This window comes from Bidens hawaiensis, unplaced genomic scaffold (assembly GCF_021521415.1).
Source record: "Bidens hawaiensis isolate Kalapana, Puna unplaced genomic scaffold, B.hawaiensis_p1.1 tig00028645_1, whole genome shotgun sequence".
In the NCBI taxonomy this organism is placed as follows: Eukaryota; Viridiplantae; Streptophyta; class Magnoliopsida; order Asterales; family Asteraceae; genus Bidens; species Bidens hawaiensis.
In genome coordinates this window covers 92,928-113,195 of record NW_027494693.1, presented here as the reverse complement: position 1 = coordinate 113,195, position 20,268 = coordinate 92,928, and the positions used below count along the sequence as shown (strand labels likewise).

The 20,268-nt window shown below is 33.8% G+C and overlaps 1 protein-coding gene across 2 annotated transcripts; it reads left to right on the top strand.

Moving 5' to 3' along the window:
* The first annotated feature begins 2,786 nt into the window (after window positions 1–2,786).
* LOC143577489 (syntaxin-132-like) lies at window positions 2,787–18,920 on the top strand. 2 transcript variants are annotated; one of them, XM_077061309.1, is made up of 13 exons: window positions 2,787–2,850; window positions 3,764–3,877; window positions 3,953–4,009; window positions 4,099–4,147; window positions 4,218–4,306; window positions 9,742–9,815; window positions 9,946–9,988; window positions 10,080–10,140; window positions 10,246–10,271; window positions 10,353–10,430; window positions 10,524–10,604; window positions 10,678–10,743; window positions 18,660–18,920. In XM_077061309.1, the coding sequence occupies exons 1-13, from the start codon at window positions 2,833–2,835 to the stop codon at window positions 18,822–18,824; spliced, it is 921 nt and encodes a 306-aa protein (XP_076917424.1). In that variant the 5' UTR covers window positions 2,787–2,832; the 3' UTR covers window positions 18,825–18,920. The 2 variants fall into 2 exon arrangements, with proteins under 2 accessions (XP_076917424.1, XP_076917423.1); XM_077061308.1 differs by lacking the exon at window positions 18,660–18,920 and adding an exon at window positions 11,003–11,198.
* Window positions 18,921–20,268: the final 1,348 nt, after the last annotated feature.

The window sequence follows — 20,268 nt, the reverse complement described above, 5'->3', positions numbered from 1 at the left end:
TGACACCACCAATGTTCAAGCCCTCCAGGTTGAACCTGGTGATGAAATCATCCAATGTTTCATTTTCTCTTCTGGTTACATTAAGGTTGTCTAATGGGTCACTTATGTGACGCCGCTGTTGGCTAAATTGTTGGATGAACTTACTTGATAAGTCTTCCCAACTTGTAATCTTGCCTTCTGGTAATCTTTCGAACCAAGCCCTCGCGGCTCAGACCAACGTTAGTGTAAAAATGTGGCACCATAATGGGATGGTCCACCCTGATACTAACCCGGCAGCTATGTAAGTTTGTAAATGATCGTCTAGATCTGACAGACTATCGTAATAGCCTACTGTTGGCGGAATCTTCGGGTTTTCTGGCAACTCCGCCTAGGCTATATTCCTTACGAACTTTGACTTTCCCGCCGAAGTTATTGGACGTTAAGTCCTCGTTCGCGTCGGGGTGGTACTTTATTATTTTTTTTGTGGCGGCGTCCAGACCCCTCCAACGTGCTTCGTAGAGGGTCCTCTAGCCGCGAGTCACCTTCCAGACGCGATCAATGGGACTTTTCCGCTTTGATGTTCCGTCGAACGACTAGCGCTTTGCCAACTGGTGTTTTTGTACGAACTGGATTTGACTCCTCTTCGTACTCATCTTCTTCTTCACCATTACTGTTGGCTTCTGCATCGAACAATGTTCTTGGTTGAAAAGCTGCCGCCAGTTTTTTTTGGACCCTGTCCTTAAGTTTTTGATGTTCAGCTTCTAATTAGGCCATTACTTGTGGTGGCATGGTCGCTTGTGAACGTGACTTCGTTTTTGCTTTTTCCGTAATGGTAGCGCGAAGGGTGGACACATCAGTGATGACTTCGCCACTACCTATTACATCAAGAACTTATATGATTCCTTCTTGGTTGGCCTTTGACTGTTGACCAACTTCTTTACCTGGAGTTTTGCCACTCATATGGATCAAGAAATGAGTGTTTTGAGAGTTTTAACTGTTCTAGCAATATGCACGGATGGTGCCATTGAAGAAACACGAATCCACCACTCAAGGTCTAACAAGTTAGTCCAAGGGCAATGGTTAAGTATTCCCCATGATGGGTTATAATCCTTCTTGGCACAGATGAGTATATCCTGCAAAACAGAACACCGTGAGGTCGTTACGAGGAATGGGGGGATTCTCTCGTAACCACCCTCCAGCGTGAGAATCAGTACTTGGTAGTACAGTAAAAATGTATTGAGAGAGTTGTAACATTGGATCGTGGATCCTTTACCGTTTGGAGATGCATTGGTATTTATAGTCGGAGGAGAGAGAGTATGGCCAACTGCCTTGTCTGCCTTTTCACCAATTATATTCTCCACTCGTGCGGTTGTGGAGGTTGGTGGGGGTTGGTGGACATCATGGCCTTTTGTCCTGTACGTGTTGTGATATTTTGTACCGTCCTTTATGTGTTGTCCAATTCTCATAGGTTGGGTGATATTCCCAATGTAAATTCTTCCTTTTTGTCCCATGCTGGTGTAAATCTTTGCGCTACCATTCCCGAGGTGTCAGGGAATGTTTATTATATTAGGCCATGGTCTTGGCGCCATGCAGCCCGATCAGCGCACAGTCTGCCCGCTTTTATTAGGCTATGGTTAAGGCGCCAAGTCGTCCGCATGGCGCATGATTTTTCCTCTCATCGGGTGTTATATTAACTTGACGGTGGTTTAGTACCCTACCTCTACAGATATTCATATTTCACTTTTAGTCTTACTATGAGAAAATACACCACAAGTCCAACGTAGGGTATGTTTGGCAAAACTAGTTGCTAGCTGTAGCTGGAAGTTGGTGGCTTGAAGCTGGTTGCTATAGCTTTTTAGATATATTTAAATGTTTTGTAGAGTAGTTAGAGTTTTTAATAAAATGTATAAAATCACTAAAATGGGTATAACTAAAAACAATTATAATAAATATATTTATTTTGGAAGGTTATTTAAGTAAATTAAAATACTAAAAACTTGTAGCTCTTTCTAAACGCTACTAGTAGAATATTTAAGTTTTTTCTTCTAACATAAAAGCTTCAAGCTCCTTGAACCAAACAATGCTTTTAATTGAATATGAGCTTTTACTTAAAAGACTAGTAACACCGCTAAATTTTAACATGGATGCGTCTTACGTTTTTTCTATTAAATTTTAGAAGACTAGTAAAATACTTTTAGTTTTATGAACGAAAAATAAATAAAAAGTTAAAAATTGCATGGCTCCATCAGTGCTTTTTTAAAAAGAAAAATAGAAATAATTTACTGATAGTTCATATGGTTTGGGTCGGATTCATCCCTGAACTTCAAACGATGTATGGTTGCAAGGGCGAAGCCTTTCCATTGATTTTTCACTATCAAATTATACCGGCCACCGTCCGTATCAATTTAATATCCACTTTTTGAGGCTCTAGGATATGTACGATACCCTATTTTTGCTGCGATTCCCCAATTTTTGCTAATGCATCACAAAACTTTGATAATATATATATATATATATATAATTCACATTGGAAAATTCTCACCCAGCCAAACCGGCCCAAGAAGAATATGACTGGGTCCAAAATCATTTTCGATATTCTCGCCCTTTTCAAATAAGAACAAAAGCATCTCTATATAGTAACCAACGGTATTTCTTACCTTGTATGAAATCAGCAACAACCAATATTACATTACATTAATTTCTTTCTTTTTTCGCCGGCCAAAGACACAACATTGGACACCTGTGCAATCAAAGTAACCCCACGTATATATATAATAATATAACCAATCCAATGCTAATTGTTTTCTTTTTCTAACCCCCCGAATCACTTTACTCTCTGGCTAGCTCATCACCATGAATGATTTGCTAAGTGTAAGTTTGATTCTACATCTTATTTTTTTAGTTTAGTCTTATTCGGGCTTCGTTTACTTATTCATGATCATATTCAGTAATTGTGATATTGTTATGGTGATTCTTTGTATTTTGTAAAGGTTTTGATGCTTGTTCATGTTATGGTTTTGAATACAGTTTTGGCCTTTTGGGAATGGAATTAAACTTTTTGATATTCTTTTCTTCTTGTGTTCATGTTCTTCGGCTAATATAACTTATATTTGGTGTATTACATATTCTTCTTACGACAGTGATTAGGAATAAAGAAAAAAAACTAATTCAGAATTGTTTTTAATTACTGTATTATTCTTTTTTTTTAAGTATGGTTTTTCATGTTTGCATTGCTATATTTTATGAACTTGTGTCCTAGTCTTTGTTGTATGGTTGTTGCGGGTGATATTTGTGTAAATGCGTGAGGTTCGATCCCCTGGGTGTTTATATAATAGTTTGGCTGTTCAAAAGAAAAAAAAAGTTTTGGTTTAAATCTTGATAGCTAAAGAAAAAAAAGACTCAGGCATAAAATATAAATAATGAAAACATGTCCATTTCTTTTATAACTTATAAATTGCCATATGTTGATCAATTAGAAAAAACAGATCAAAACTTGAAAAATATTCAAAACTCAAACTTGAGCATAGAAAGAAAGAGAGTGACGCCAAAGATTGACAACTCAAACTACAAGATTTAATTGGTTCAAAGTTCAAACCGTTAAGTTTGAGATGTCTTCAAAATTCAGTGGGGCTTAATATTTAATTAACAAACTCACCAAATGAATACTTTTGTTGGGTTCAAAATTGTTATAATTATGGCTAGAACGAATATTTGTTTCTGGTCACGGGCCTTAGGGTATTCACTTATCGAGTTTGCTTATAATTGTAAATTTTCCATCTTTTAGGAATCGTTTGCTAGTGATGCGCGAAAGCATCCTCCAATTGATCTTGATGTTCAGATGACTTCAAGACTTCCAAGAAGTAATTACGACATGGGAATGGAATCTTTTAACAAGCAGGTATACTAATTTGTTATCATCCTTTAGTTCATAGGACATTTTATACCATAGTTTACCGTTGGTCTCCAAATGTAGATACAAGACATCGAGAAGCAAGTGGATAAGCTTTCTAGTTTGTTGAAAAAACTTAAGGTATGAGAAAACAAAACATTTATCGACTCACAAACGGCATTTGAATAAGTGAAATGCAGTTCATGAAATCTTGATAATCGGCTTTACAGGATTCTAACGAGGAATCAAAATCTGTGACAAAAGCATCTTCCATGAAAGGTTGGTTTTTTATTGTTGTGATTGATTTTGATCCTTCAGTCATTTGATTATCCTGATTACTTGGATTTAGCTATAAGGAAACGTATGGAGAAAGATGTTGATGAAGTTGGGAAGATTGCTCGTGGAATAAAATCGAAGATAGAAACAGTCAATAAAGAGGTATGACCGTATGATTCTTTTCTCAGGGTGTAAACGAGTCAAGCAACTCATAAGGTACTTGAGACTGGCTTGCTAAAAACTTAAATCGAGTTGAACTTGAATGAGTTTGAGCTCGAGCCCAATCCCAAGCTTTTGGTGGAGCTCATTTAACAAATGAGTTTGAGAAAAAGCTTCAAATACTGAGTTTCGCTAGCCTCGCAACCTAAACAAGCCTATTATTTGTATATGTATATAATAATTTTTAATTTTTATAATAATAATGTACAACGTAATAAATATTAATATATATAAAGATATGCCAAACTAACAAAATATTTTTATTTTGTTATATATAAAATTATAGTTATAAATATATTAAAATTGTGTTTGTATATATATATATATATATATATATGTGTGTATATATATGTATAATATATAAATGAAAACTTAAAAATCCTACGTGACGCGATGTGGTTGCTCCCCCTTTTTTTGGAGTCACCAGATTTCCTTGATTTTTAAATGGAGGCTTCTCATGCATTTGACCCGAAATATTCATGGGTATGGGTCTAATCAAATCCATATATTTATTTAACGGGTTATAACATCTCATTAAGTTAAAAACTAATCTCATCAAATATTTGATATAAAAATCCTATAGAGTAGAGATATACTAAAGATTAATATATGATTTATTTAAAAAAGATATTATATATATATATATATGGGGTTGTTAAGCATGCAACCTTACATGCGAAACCATTAAAACTACGTCGTTTCGAATAAGAGTTTCCAAAAAAACATTGATTTTATTCTTTAAATACTTGTCTCCTTCCATTATTACTGCATCCCTGATTCGGAATCATCGTCTTTATATTCGAATTTGTTGTTCTCGTAATAGCTAATAATGCCATGAAAAGATTAAATTATGTTTTTTTATTATGAATTACTTTGACTAGAATTCATTGATTTAGATTATATATTAGTTATTTTTAATTACATCTGGGAAGAGGGAAAGAAATGTAAAAGGCTTATCTTCATAGATGATTATTTTAATATCAATTTACTAAAAGCACAAAGATGCAAAACCTATCCACGATGTTATGAATAAAATTGAAAAGTCAGTTACCATAGACCTGCGAAATTTCAAGTTAAATTCATAGGTAAGGTTTTTTTTTTTAACTCCAAAGCAACTAAAAGAACTAACAATAAAAGTGAAATTTTAGGTTAAATTGACTTGATATTCATTTCCTATAAACTGTGATGTTTTTTATGATCGATGATCCTTGAGATAATTCTTTTGAGGGTATGATTAATAGGGATGTAATATTAATGGAAGAAAACAAGCATTTAAAAGAATAGAATTAATTTTGGAAACTCTTATTTGAAACGACGTAGTTTTGATGGTTTCGCATGTAAGGTTACATGCTAACAGCCCTATATTCACTTTCTCCATATATATATATATATATATATATATATATATATATATATATATATATATATATATAATATATATATATATATATATATATTATTAACTTTCATACAATAAAAAATAATAATTCAAAAAATAAATAAATATTATAAACAAATAATATAAAACAACCCTGTAAATAAATAAAACATTTAAAAACTCTATGGTTGTTTCTTACATTTACTCAAGCCACCATATTGTTTTATTTGTAAATGAAGAAGTCTCATGCATTTTACCCGAATTCACGGTATGGGTCTCACCATACCCAAATAACCTTAAACGGGTTATAACATCTCATTATTTTAAAAATATATCTCACCAGTATTTGATATGAAAATCTTATAAAATTGGGATATAGTAAATATTAATATTCATTTTTTTAAGAAAAATATATTATTTATAATAAGAAACAATTTTATAGTATAAAAATAAGCGGGTCATGGATCTCACCAAACTCATAGTTAAACGGGTTATAACATGTCAGTTATTTGTGAAATTATTTCATCATCAAACCCTAAGTATATTATTAACTTTTTTTATAATAAATAAAATTAAAATGCAAAAATATATGAATATTAGACACGAAAAAGAAATACAGCCCCCGTAATACGGGGGATAAAAACTAATGTATATATATATATATATATAACTATGTAATAAATAATAAAAAGTCAAAGCCAACTGAGCTCATTGAAAAAATACTAACTAGTCATACTTAGTATCGGCTCGTTGAATGTTGATGCCCCTACTTATTTCTGGAGTTGGTTAAACGTCCGGGCCTGGTTATGGGTCCATTGGGCTTTGTGAAAACACATTGGGTTGAGTTGGGTTGGCTATATAAACACCTCGTCATTTCCTTTTTACATATATTATATACTTGCTTAGCTACCCGTGTAGCACACGGGTTAAAATAATAACATAATGTAAAATATAAAAAATATGTTCATCAAATATAAAGAAAAACTGTATGGTAGTTAAAGTTACACAATACATAATATGGAAATAAAAAGTTGTTACAAAATTCATGAATCTCAAAATATTTCTTTGTACACGATATTTGTAATTTAATTTGTACCTTACTTTCTATCTTAAAATATAGTAGTTTGACATTGTTTTTGCTTTTAACTCTAGAGAATGCAACACATAACTAACAATAAGCTAAAATAAATTGTCTAAAAAACAAACGAACTATTTATAATGATTGACCTTAGCTTTTATCAATCTTCATTGCAAAACAAAAATAAAGTGAAAATTTCATTCTTTGAAATTAATTATTTTATCTAAAGGTGTAGGATTTTTTTTAAGAATAAAAGTATGAGCTCCAATATTACTTCAGGATATGATTTCGGCTTCTATAGCACGGTTATCATATTGTATTTTCATATTTAGTCTAGTTTCATTGCATAGATCAATTTTCTAGTTAATAAATTAAGCAACATCACTTCAACATCAGCTTGACTAACCTATGACTTGCCAACCTTAGATTATGAGGCCATATAAAGCATCGGAAAATAATATTTTCTTTTAACGTATCATTTTATGTTTGATAGATATCATCTGAAAATTGGTAAAATTCTCATCTCCCGGAAACATGTATAACAAACGTTTGTTAAATTCTTGAATAACCTCATTTTTTGGTGCAAGTACAACTCGTTCACTAAATGATCTATATTTTTGAAATTTTCAGTAGTAGAAAGATATATAGAGTCATTTTTTCATCCTATTAATAGTGTGTTAATGTCTAACATCTGTATTCCAAAGAAAAGTTGTCTTATCCACCTGAAAATTAAAACATGCAGTCTAGTGTTTATATTTTTATGAATTTTTAAGGTAATGAACTTAACATAAATGATGGATTAATTAAATCATCAATTAAAAAAAAGTTGTAAATGGTTACTTTTTAAACCAACCTGTGACCGAAACTCATTCTAAAAATAAATTGTTTTAACACGAACCATGTTTGATACTTTAACCAATTAAAGAAACTCGCTCGTTGAAATTAACATAAACTCTGAGAATACATCAATAGTGAATTGGTCTTTTAACGGTGTATGTGGGCACCTGATATCTATGAGGGTTCACCCACCCCCGTTACAACATTCCTTTCTATTGCGCAAAATCTCTATTTTTGCTAATATTTCACGTCTTTCTATTTATGGTTCTTATGGAGCTACATTGCAACAAATCTTCTTTTTCTGCAGCATAGCTTATATGATCTTAGGAGCGCTGGCCGCCATGGCCCAAACGAAAGTCATAAGACTGAAAAAATATCTAAAAATAAAAACTTTAGATATCTGTACCCTGTCGAAGTAAGGAACCATAGCATATATGTTTGGAATAGATTCCATTTTGAGAGAGTTGAATAAGCACTATCTCATTGAAAAGTTCTATAAATCTGCCCTTTAAACGAAGGCTTGTCTTGAGCCGAAAAAAATAAAATATTCTCAGAACTCTTAATTGATACGACATGCTATTTTTTTGCATTCATTCCCTTTGAGGATCAGTCGTGGTCTTCCAAACTTTACCGATGGTATAGACGAATCCTTCGCTTCATCTAAATGTGTAAAAGAGATTCCATATCTCTTTTGACTCTATATATGTGGGTACCTGATATCTATGAGGGTTCACCCACCCCGGTTACAGCATTCCTTTCTATTGTGCCTAAAATCTCTATTTTTGCTTATATTTCACGTCTTTCTATTTATGGTTCTTATGGAGCTACATTGCAACAAATCTTCTTTTTCTGCAGCATTGCTTCTATGATCTTAGGAGCCCATAGGAACTACGAGATTACCCCAAGGACGCCTTCGGCATCCAGGGGTCACGGACCGACCATAGAACCCTGTTCAATAAGTGGAACGCGGATCTTTTACAAGAGCAATTTGGGTTGGCCTTAGTTCGTTTAGAAAATATGGCTCGAGGAAACATATATACAACACTTAAGCATAACTGGACACCAACTCCTCAGAACATGGTAAGCCAGTTTTGGAGCAGCTTTATGATAATGAAACCAACCAGCAAAAAGCATTAACGTTGCAAAGATCAATGCACCAATTGCGATACAATAGTGGGTTTTTTTTTCTACCAATTGGGGCCCTCCCTTCACCACCCCCATATGGATGGTCTACAGGGTTCATAACTACGCTGCAAAGATCAATGCACCAATTGCGGTACAATAGTGGGTTTTTCTACCAATTGGGGCCCTCCCTTCACCACCCCCATGTGGATGGTCTACAGGGTTCATAAGTACTCCTATTACTACAGGGCGCTTACCTAGCCAACCACCGAAGGACTTTCTTTTGATACCCAAACAATCTACCTTGTTTCTTTGGTGACCTTTCTCCGTTCCACAGCATCAATTGAGTGTTTAACGAGTTGGTACGAAGAGATCGATCTCTGATTTACCAAGATATTCAACCCCTTTCTTTCGATGTGCTGTCATGATCTCATTCACTGTTTCGTACGAGAACCCTTGTTTAGCTTGCAGGTCAAACTCTGCTTTGGGCTTTTCCAATACATTTTCATCAGGATGCAACATCCACTAGTTTATCTTGATCAAACACACCCCGTGAGAGGGTTTGAAAGAAAAAAATTTGGAATTTAGTAAACAATCATATATATTTAATAAATTAAAGTTTATTAAAACTTTAAATTTAAGTTAATCTTGCCTCTTTATCTAATAATATCATTTCTTACAAAACCTTAATATTAATTAATTAATATATAATAGATTTAAAACCTTAATAAGAAAGAAAAGTGCATTTAACATGAGAGTGAGGAGGGCAAATTTTGTATGAAACATTTTGGTGATGACATGTGGCATTAGAAAGTTTTATTTATTATATAGTAAGTATAGATATGTATTTGACCAAAGATAAGAGTGTAATCTTTTAAACCAACCTAGTAAATGAATCTAAATTGTCACCTCTACGGCCTTTTCATTTCGTTTAATCCATGCTCTATCTAACGATGCCCGCAGAACTTCACCAACCGACAAAAACCGGGTTGTGGGCCAGGGACTGGCGTTGACCGCTCCAGGACAAATATGACAAAGTAAGTTTCGATAATAATTGGTTTTCAATATAATAAAGTAATAATCTCATAATTCAACGGTCACTAGCTGACTCGACCGTGAGTTGACTCAGTGAGTCGTATAAGCTTGTTTTTCATTCTATATTTACAGTGCTTTGACCAAGAGATTTCGTGACATAATGACCGAATTTCAGGTATAAATCATCATCTTATAACTCGGTCTTTTACTTATTTACTTACTTACTTACCGATGTTATGAAAAATGTATGTCTTTACCGTGTTCAGACTTTAAGACGAAAGATTGATGACGAATACCGTGAAGTCGTGGAAAGAAGAGTTATTACAGGTTCGGGAAAACCATTTGACTTTTTAGAGTCAAACATTTAACTTTTTAGAGTCAAACATATAGGTTTCTACAATTTTGGTCCATTAAGTTTTAATAATTTTGCAGTTACGGGAACCCGGCCCGATGAAGAGGTGAACCCAAATTCAAAACTAATTTGTATAACTTATTGTGTGTTTTTTATATTTACTGTATCGGTCAATTTTATGCTATAGACCATCAACAACCTTATAGAAACCGGAAACAGTGAGCAGATTTTCCAAAATGCAATGAAAGAAATGGGTCGTGGACAGGTATGCCTGTTACATATTCGGTCCTTATATTTAAATATAATGTGAACGTACGAAAATGTTTTATTTTTTTCATTAAACTCGGTTTCATTAAAGGTCCAAAACACGCTAGAAGAAATTCAAGAAAGGCACGATGCCGTAAGGGAAATCGAAAAAAAACTTCTTGAGTTACATCAGGTAACTTATTCAACAAAAACACGATAGTTGACCCGAGGTTCTTATGTGCTGACCAAATTCTTGACATTGCTAGATATACCTTGATATGGCGGTTCTTATAGAAGCTCAAGGAGATCTACTGGATAATATCGAAAGCCAGGTACAGTTTTGATCTATAAAACATTTTTCGTGGTCATAAATGGCAAATCCGATCAAACATGCTTTGTTGACTTGTACATTGTGCAACGGTACGTGTACACTGCTTCGGATTTGTCAAACTAAGCTCGAAGGAAAGCACTAAATGTCATTTCTATTAGCAATAATGCAATATGAAACTTATCCTATGCTTAGTCATTTGTACCTAGTGCAAAAAAAGGTGTACCTTTTTCCCGGACCATTTATCTCCCACGTTGATTCAGGTAACAAATACCGTTGATCATGTCCAATCGGGGACAAGTGCGTTACAAACCGCAAAGAAACTACAGATCAAGAGTCGAAAATGCATGTGTATTGCAGTTATTTTGTTGTTGGTTATAATTGCAATAGTTTTGGTTGCTGTTATTAATCCATGGAAGAGTGGCAGGGGAGCTTGACACTTTTAACACACTTACATGTCTGGTGTGCACCGTTTTATAAATAACTGATGCAGCAGTATAATTACAAAAATGACAAAACTATATTTTTACCGGCGATATAATATTAGGGTTTTGGCAATCAGACAAAGATTTTAGACACCCATGCCCAGTGGCGGACCTAGAAATTTTTTTCATGGGGGCGGAATATTTTAGAAGTCGTTCGGCTATTGTAATGCGATAAACTTTTTCCGTTTTGGTTCTATTCTGGTCATATAAAAAAAGATGATCAAACAAATTTGCATATAATTTACAAAAGTACGTAAAATATACGCATAGATGCATGAGTGACGAAACTAGAAAGTTTTAATCGGTAAGAATCACAATATGATAATAAGTTTCTTTTATCAATGTGAAATAGATAGATGAAGTATTTACGTCAAATAATTTGTTTTTCAAATTCAAAATCGTATGTTGGTAACTATTTTAATAATCAACGCACAACGCTTGATAATAGAGTTAGCATATTTTCGTGTTATTTTAGATTTATTTAAAGAATAAGAAAGTATAATATGTTTTTGTTTTTCTATATATATATATATATATTCATAAACCTTATAAAAAATAACAAAACATAAACTAGAAGAATAAATAAATCAGAAGAGGTATTCTTATACAACTTATAAAAAATAACAAAACCTAAAATATGTGACAATAAATAAATCATGAGAGGTCTTATCAGATTTAAATAGTGGATAAAAGGAAACGCTAAATAAATAAATAATTAAATCATTTTGACCATAAAAAGTTAACAATGTGGGTAGCTTTTGGTCAGATTTATTATCATTTAAAAGTTTTAAGTAAATAAAATCATCTTCTTCGTTGTTAACGGAAGGTACAGGTTTGCTTACTCATCCTCATTGCCGGAAAAATTTTCAGATCAATCAAAACTTAGCCTTTTCTTTTTATTCAATGCTTTCAAAAGTTCAAGAGTGGCGCTTGAAAACTTTTATGGGGGCGTTCGGGATTTTAAAGTATATATAACACTAAAAAGAAAATTTCTAAGGTGGGCGGCTGCCCCCCATTCATTCACTTTAGGTCCGCCCCTGCCCATGTCATCGACTCAAGTTTGAGCTCGACTTGTTTAACATAGACAATATTCAACTCGCTTCAAGTTCTATATCTAGAGCTCGAGCTAAGCTCTTTTATTATTTTTTAATTGTTTTATCTATATACATATATAGTTATTTTTATATTCATATGATTATGGTTTTTTTTGGTTGTTCTGAATTCCTTATTTTAGCACCGTATTACTTTTCCAAAAAAGTAATAAGTCACGAATGTATGACTTATTAGCTTTTCTCTTTTACACAAAAGGTAATTTCAAATTATTACTTTTTAATTAAAAGTTAAGTTATAAATTATTAACTAATATAAGCAAATCTCAAACACCTCTTTATATAACATAGTTTCTATTGTTTAGATATTCTTATCAGAACTATATATATATATTTATCTTATAAAGAAAATGTTATAGTATTTAATTAAATAATAGGTTTGTATACTTGTGTGTTGTGAACACAATAAACCCTCGGTATATAAAACTCGGGCTTTAGCTTTATTAAATGTTCTTTAGTTTCGATCAAGTTCACTTCAAGCTTTTACTTAATCCATCACAAATAGTTAATAGATGGTTTTTTTCCGTTTATGTTCCATACATATACATATACATATAGTGTTGTATTTAGAAAAATGTCGGGTAAATTAATTACTTTAGGTGTCATGTAACTTGTGTGACGTAGCCCAAGCATTTTAAGACTGCCTGTTACATTACGACCCTCCTCTCCAAATGCCATGTCATAATAGCTTTTCACTCATGCTTCCCACATACTCATTTTACCCCCAACACTACCACACAATCCGTATGTGCCTAAGGATGGAGCACCAAGGATGGCTATGCCTCAACACTGCATGCCTGGCATGTGGCCTCCGTGTCAGGCAAGGACCGACTAAGGATGAAGCGTTGGATGTAGTCTAGTAATTAAGTTGGCGTCGTTTATATTTATATATGACTATATCATATAGTTTAAAAATAATTTACTTTTATAAATAGTCATTTTATGATGGTTAACATAGACCATCATTTTCACCTTTTCAGTTTATATATATTTTTAATATATACACTTGACATGTTTTCTGTTATAAAATGGCAAGTGGGTATGATTATATCATATTTCATTTTTATAACATTTATTGAACAATTTTTTTGAAGTTTAGATTAACTTGATTGTTAACTGTGGTCTATGGTCACGACCGAAGGTTTTTTTCACTGCTTAAAATGGTCTTTTTGTTCTTTCATGTTTTGATTTATACATGTTGGTGGAGTATCCATTCTTGTTTTCTCTTTCTTTTTTTTTTATAACATCAAAATTCTGCATTTATCTAACCCACAACCTCCATTCTCATTTTAGCTATCTTTTCTGAAAAAGGGAATAAATTATAGAATTTTATTTTAATAGGATCTCAATGCACACTCTTTAATTATACATAACCTAAAATCCACCTAAAATTCTAAAGTTCGAAACCTCACTACTTAGTTGAGAGAAATACACCAACGTCATCAGACATTACTAAGATTTTTATGCCTACTATGTCAGTATTTCTCAACGCTCATATTTCTAACAACCGCCTTTAAGATATCCGGTTTGGATCGTTTGACATAATAAAAGGCAATTTTAATTATGTACGATTTCAAAGGAATAACTAGAGATGGTCACGGTCCCATTTTATGATTTATAGGTCAAACCATGAACCAACCATTAGTAACAGATTATTATTGTTAAAAACAAACTGAACCATTGAAATTTAAAAAGCAAACCAAGCCGAACTGTTACTAACTGTTTGGGCTTTATTGGGTTTTCTATTCAAAATGCATAATATATATAAAAGAATCCGTTAAAAATATGTATAAGAAGCCAACTTAAAACTTGGGTTACAGAATAATTGGGCACGTAGATGCATAAGAAAAATATTCAAAAGAGTTTGAATAAAATACAAATTTGTAATGAACTGAAATGATGTTTTTAATTACAGTGAAAAAGATAAATTATCTAAATATCAAGTTTTAAATGATAATGCATAATTAGGTCTTTAGCACACTTTAGTTGTTGTCACGATTTGAATTTTATATGATAATGCATAGCATAGATTTAATAAATTTTAAGGGTAATGTTGTCTTTATAATACATTTAGTTTCTTACATAATAGTTTCAATTTTAACCATCTAACTTTAATAACATTATGTTAATTTATATAATAATTACATATCTACCCCTTTTTTAAAGCAAATTACCTTCACGACTTTTAAACGTTCATAACTTTTTCACACTTTAATATTTTTTTAAGGAAACTATTCTATAAAAGCGAACATTTTATTCTCTTTAATTTGAGTATGATATTGCTAGAGCTTATTAATTTAAAAAAATTAGCATTTATGTGATTACCGGTTTGTAACGATAATGGGTAAAGTCGGGCGGTTCGAATCATGGGTCAAAATGAATTAGAGTCGGAACATGTCAATACAAAAGATAGTTAATTTGGTTCGGGTCGGGATGGGTTCAGGTCGAAAGGGGTCATGTCTTGGGTCGAAACGGTTTTCGAGTTAAAAAGGTGTCTGGTCCAGATGGGTTTCAGGTCAAAACGGGTTGGTTTGAAAATCGATTTATTTGAAATTGTTGTACATTTTTTAGGCATTAGTTCCGTGATGATATTGTTTACACGTACCATACCTGATAAACACGTGTCTAACACCACGTAACAAGCATTACTCAACCTTGGTAAGCGTCCAACACCACATAACGCACAAGTAATCAACGTGAGTTACACTCATGAAGTCGGTTAAGCATGTAACATGCATTCAGGTGACGATTATGCATGCTCAACTGTCATTTACACACGTACTTGCTTTGCACGTGTTACGCGTCCAATATCGAGTTACGAACGCACCGTCATCGGTTTGTGCACGTACTCCGCTGCATAGCGCGGGCACCTGACTAGTATATATATAAAGAGAATCCCATGGGCAAAATTAAGAGCAAATTTTTAAGAGTTTTACAACCCACAAAGCATATGATACTACCTTAAAGAAGGGTAAAATAGTCTTTGTAATTCTAAATATCACGTTTTTATAATTTTATTTAAATAGTTACGGTTTTTACCCTTTAGTTTTGGTTAACTTTTGTTAATTTGAATAACAATGACACTTTTTCCCCTTATTCTAAACAAACTACCCCGACGACATTTAAATGACCATAACTTTTTCACACATTAATATTTTTTCAAAAACAATTACACCATAAAAAATGAGCATTTTATTCTATTTAATTTGAGTATGATATTGTTATAGTTTATTAGTTTTAAAACTAACATATTACGTGATTACCAGTTTGTACCAACAATGAGTCGGGCGAGTTCGGCTGATGGCTAATTTGGTTGGGACGGGATGGGTTCAGGTAAAAAATGGGCTTCAGGTTAAAACTAAGTCAAAACGAGTTTCACGTCAAAACAGATTGTGTTAAAAAGCAGTTTATTTGAAACTACTTTACATTTCATCTTTGGTTTTTGATTTTTGTCACCGGTAACGCACGTTCAGGCATCCGTTACACGGATGATATTGTATATACATATCGGGTTACTCGCATTTAGGCATTGTGTGATGCACTTACCGAGACCGGCTACACGTCTGATGCCACGTTAAAGGCATACCATTGTCGAGTTACGCTTGTACCAAGGTTACGAGCGTACCAACATCGGTCGCATATTTCGCTGCATCGCGCGAGCACTTGGCTAGTGTATGTGTGTGTGTATATATATATATATATATATATCAATGGTTGGTGTCACAACCAGTTTTTAGAAACCAATTGTTTAGTATTTATAACATTTGTTCCATTGTTTCAACAAAGCTGCCAAGAATAGGAAGTTGGCTAAATAAAATTGATTTTGAAACTTCTTGGTGTTAATGGTTGCCCGGGTTCGAAACATTTGCTTTTGGCATACATCTCTATTAATTATCTATTAATTATTTTAATTTGGGTGGGCTGTGTTTGAATTTACGTTGTTAATTGTTTTAAAAGTTTCTTCTTTTTTTTCCCTTTGGTTTTATACGTTGCTTTTGGTATACATCTCTATTAATTATTTTAATTTTGGTGGGCTGTCTTTGAATATTTAGGTTGTTAATATTTTTAAAAGTTTCTTCTTTATTTCCTTTGGTTTTATATGTATAATAATTTGAGGAAATTACGTTTAGATTTAGTTCCGTATCGTATCGTAAGGAACATAACCAATAACAAAATTATCTTTTATGTTTATTCTAGTATGATAATGAACTTAGCCGGTACTGACCGGATGTGTCGACTCGCCGCTGCAACGCCCGTGTTTTGTCGTTTTTGTGTTTTTAATATGTTAAGTTTTCGAAATTTTTTTTTGAGATTTTAGTTCTAGTACCGTGGTGAATCTATCTATACCGACTGAATTTTCCGCCACAACACTCATATCTTGCTAACCGAATAAACATCATTTTACATATATTATATTTTTTGTAATATAAGCTATACGTGTACTAATTTATGTTTCTAGTTTAGTGTCGGTACCGGTATGAACATGACCGAATCTGACTGTATATATGTGTTGTTTTAATCATAAGCTGTACATGTGCTGACACTATATCAGGCGTTCACATATATATTTTTGACTTAGTGTTGGTGTCGTGACGAACTTAACCAATACCGATTGAATTCGCATCAAGTCGCCGCAACGCGGCGGGTTCCAATCCTACTTTTGATTAAACTCAAGTTCCTTAAGAAAAGAAATTAATGCAATTAATATGAAATTTTTACAGGTTTACGTTTACACAAATCTCACGGCCTGGCTCGGTTTTCGGCATAAACTGTAAATCAAACCATTCATTACATTTTAACTTTTTTTTTTAAACTGAATGATTGAAAGTAAAAGAAAAAACTAGTCGTGAAACCAAACCGATTACCAGTTTGAGCGGTTTCACGGATTTTAACGTTTTAAAAAAATAAACTTTTGCAAGGTTTGTTGACTTTCTTTTATAAAATTTTTCCATAAGCTTTAAAATTCAAGTTTTAAGAAAGACGACTATAATTAATAGGCTCATAGATTGAAATATTAAGCTGTTATTTTAAACAAAATAATCTAATTTATTAAAGTCTAAATACAAATCTCACATAAACTAACATCATATTTCATAAAAACACATCTTCGTTCAAAGTTTCATTCATGAAAAACAGCCAACTCACTCCAATCACCGTTGGTACGCCTAATCGGGTGCTCACACCTCTCAAAAATCAGAAAGACAAAAAACAAAAGTCCCAGGTCCTGGTTGCTTTTTTTTTGAACGACAAACTAAGTAACGCCGGGTACCCCGTACGCGGCCCCCATTGGCTAAAGGTAGCCCGAGCCGGCCACTAGTCCGGACTGACGGAGCCCTTAGCGGTCCACCTGTTGAGGGATTCACCGTATAAAACCCGACCCCCACGCCCGCCAAACGGCACGACAGCGAGGAGCCGGTAAAACCGGGTGAGATCAGGACTCGAAGCCTGGCAAGCCAGGGTCATCCCTCATATCTCCCATATAAGTTGGTGGTAGTGAGGTTTGATCCCCCTACCTCTCACTTATAAAGTAAATGCTCTACCATTGAACCACAACCAACTTATATAGGTCCATGTTGCTTTAAATTTGTTTTGTATCTAGAACATAAATTAAACAATAGAGGGAATTGGGTTATTAAATAACAAAACGGGTTTTCCTTTGATTGGTAAAAGACCTGGACTTTTTTAAATAATACTCCCTCCGTCCTATTCTAAGTGTCCAGGTTTGAAAAACATAAAACGTAAAATTGTATAATGTCGGTAAAAGCCGATACTACATATGTATGTTCGCTTCAGAATGCCATTGAACTAAAAGCTTCTCCGACTAAGGCCGAGTACTCATTGATTAAGGCAGAGTACCTCCAACTTTCCAGTCGGCTGCCTAGGATCCACCTATCGGCTTTTGCAACCAAACTCTTAATTGGTTGTCATAATTTATACATAAATGCTATGGAAAACAAATTAGTACGTAAACCTAAAATTTAAAGTATTAACATATACAAAACAATTCATAATTTTTTTTCATGTAAAAGGGTGTGTTCATGTCAACTCGCAAATACACGTGTTATATCCGTGTTATGTATATGACATGTTTAACACTTTAACCACAAATTAATTAAATAACTTGTGAAGCTACTTTATTTTTAATAAAGCGTGAGAATAATTATTTTCCTACATTTTCTAATTACAATAACTTCTGTTGTAAAGGAAGACCTCAAACAATAAACCACAATTACTGTTTACAAAATGTTATTTACAAAAACATGACAATTTCATTTAAAGGATAAGAGCACAAATAATTTATTGTAATATATGTTGTTTATATGTAGGTCGCAAATGCAGTAGATCACGTACACATGGGTGCAGATGCCCTAACGACCGCTAAGAGCTTACAAAGGAGATCACGAAAGTGTATGATGATCGGTATCACTTTGCTCCTCGTGATCGCTATCGTGATCATTCTCTCGATACTTAAGCCATGGAAGAAGAACTAATCTATGATCAACAGCTTGGATGAGTTTTAACTTTTACACAGATTTATTAATAACTCAAATTCAATTTCAGTATCTAAATAAGTTTCCCAACTTGGTTATTTTGTAGAGTTATTTTCTTGAGTATAATGTTCTTTTTGAATTTATCACAAGACACACTATTAAGTTTTTATTGTACATGTGCTAGCAAAATATAGTTTGAACAAAGCATATAAACACTAAAGCAAAATAACACACCGATCCTGTTATATTTCGTAAGATCCACATGATGACATGAAGCATGATCTTAGTCATGTTGAATCTTCACAGCATAACAATTTCTTCTAGGTTAACAAAGCAAGCCATGGCAACAACATTATCAAATCATGTCATACTTACAATAATATACGTGAGGAAAGTCAACGTATAATTGAAATTCACGTGTTAGTTGTGAGAATTAAGTAGATATACAAGTAAAATAATTACGTACTTACATCATAGAGTAATTATGTAATTATTATACTGAAGAAACACGAAATCCCCTCTTAGGTCTAATTGCTTAGTCCAAGGGTGATGATCTAGTATTTCCCACGCTGGGTTATATTCCTCCTTGGCACAAATGAGTAGCACACATACAAAACAGAACAGTGTGAGCTCGTTACGAGGGAAATGGGGGGGGGGGATCCTCTCGTAACCACCCTCCGGCATGAGAATCAGTATACTATTTGTAAGAAGTATTAAAAGAGAGTTGAGAGTATTAGATGCCAGATCCTTTTCCATTTGGAGGTAGGTCGGTATTTATAGTCGTTGGAGAGGAGAGGGAGAGGATATGACCAACTGCCATGTCAGGCTCTCCACCAATCATGTCCCTTGCACGTGTGTTTTAGGGAGTTGATGGGCGTCATGGCCATTTGATGTCGACATGTCGTACTATGTAGTACTATTGACAATCTGTTGTTTATCTCTAATTGGCCGGGTGTTATTTTCGATGAATGTCCTTCCTTTTTGCCCCATGCTCTTGGAGATCTTTGGCGCTCTCAATCCCGATGTGTCAGAGAATGTTATTATATGAGGACATGTTGTTCATCGCTCCGGCACCGTGGCTTATGCATGGCGCGCCTGTCCCTTATAACCGGCGGTCGTATAAATTATGTGTTTAAGGATGGGTTTAGTACCCCACCTCTACAAGTCCCCCAGTCCATTGTTGTCCTTTTTAAATAAGGGGAACTTTGGACTAACATGGGTTGCCTTTACGCTCTAACCTTTTATTGGCAGTTGGTTGATGTGGTCAGTCCTTTGGCGGAACCTATTTTGGTGGGAAGTTATTTGATAACCGTCCCATGCGGTGGGAGGTTATTGATAACCATCCCATGGCGAAGCCTATTTTTATGGGAGGTTATTTATAACCGTCCCATGGCGGAGCCTATTTTGGCGGGAGGTAATTGATAACCGTCCTATAACGTAGCCT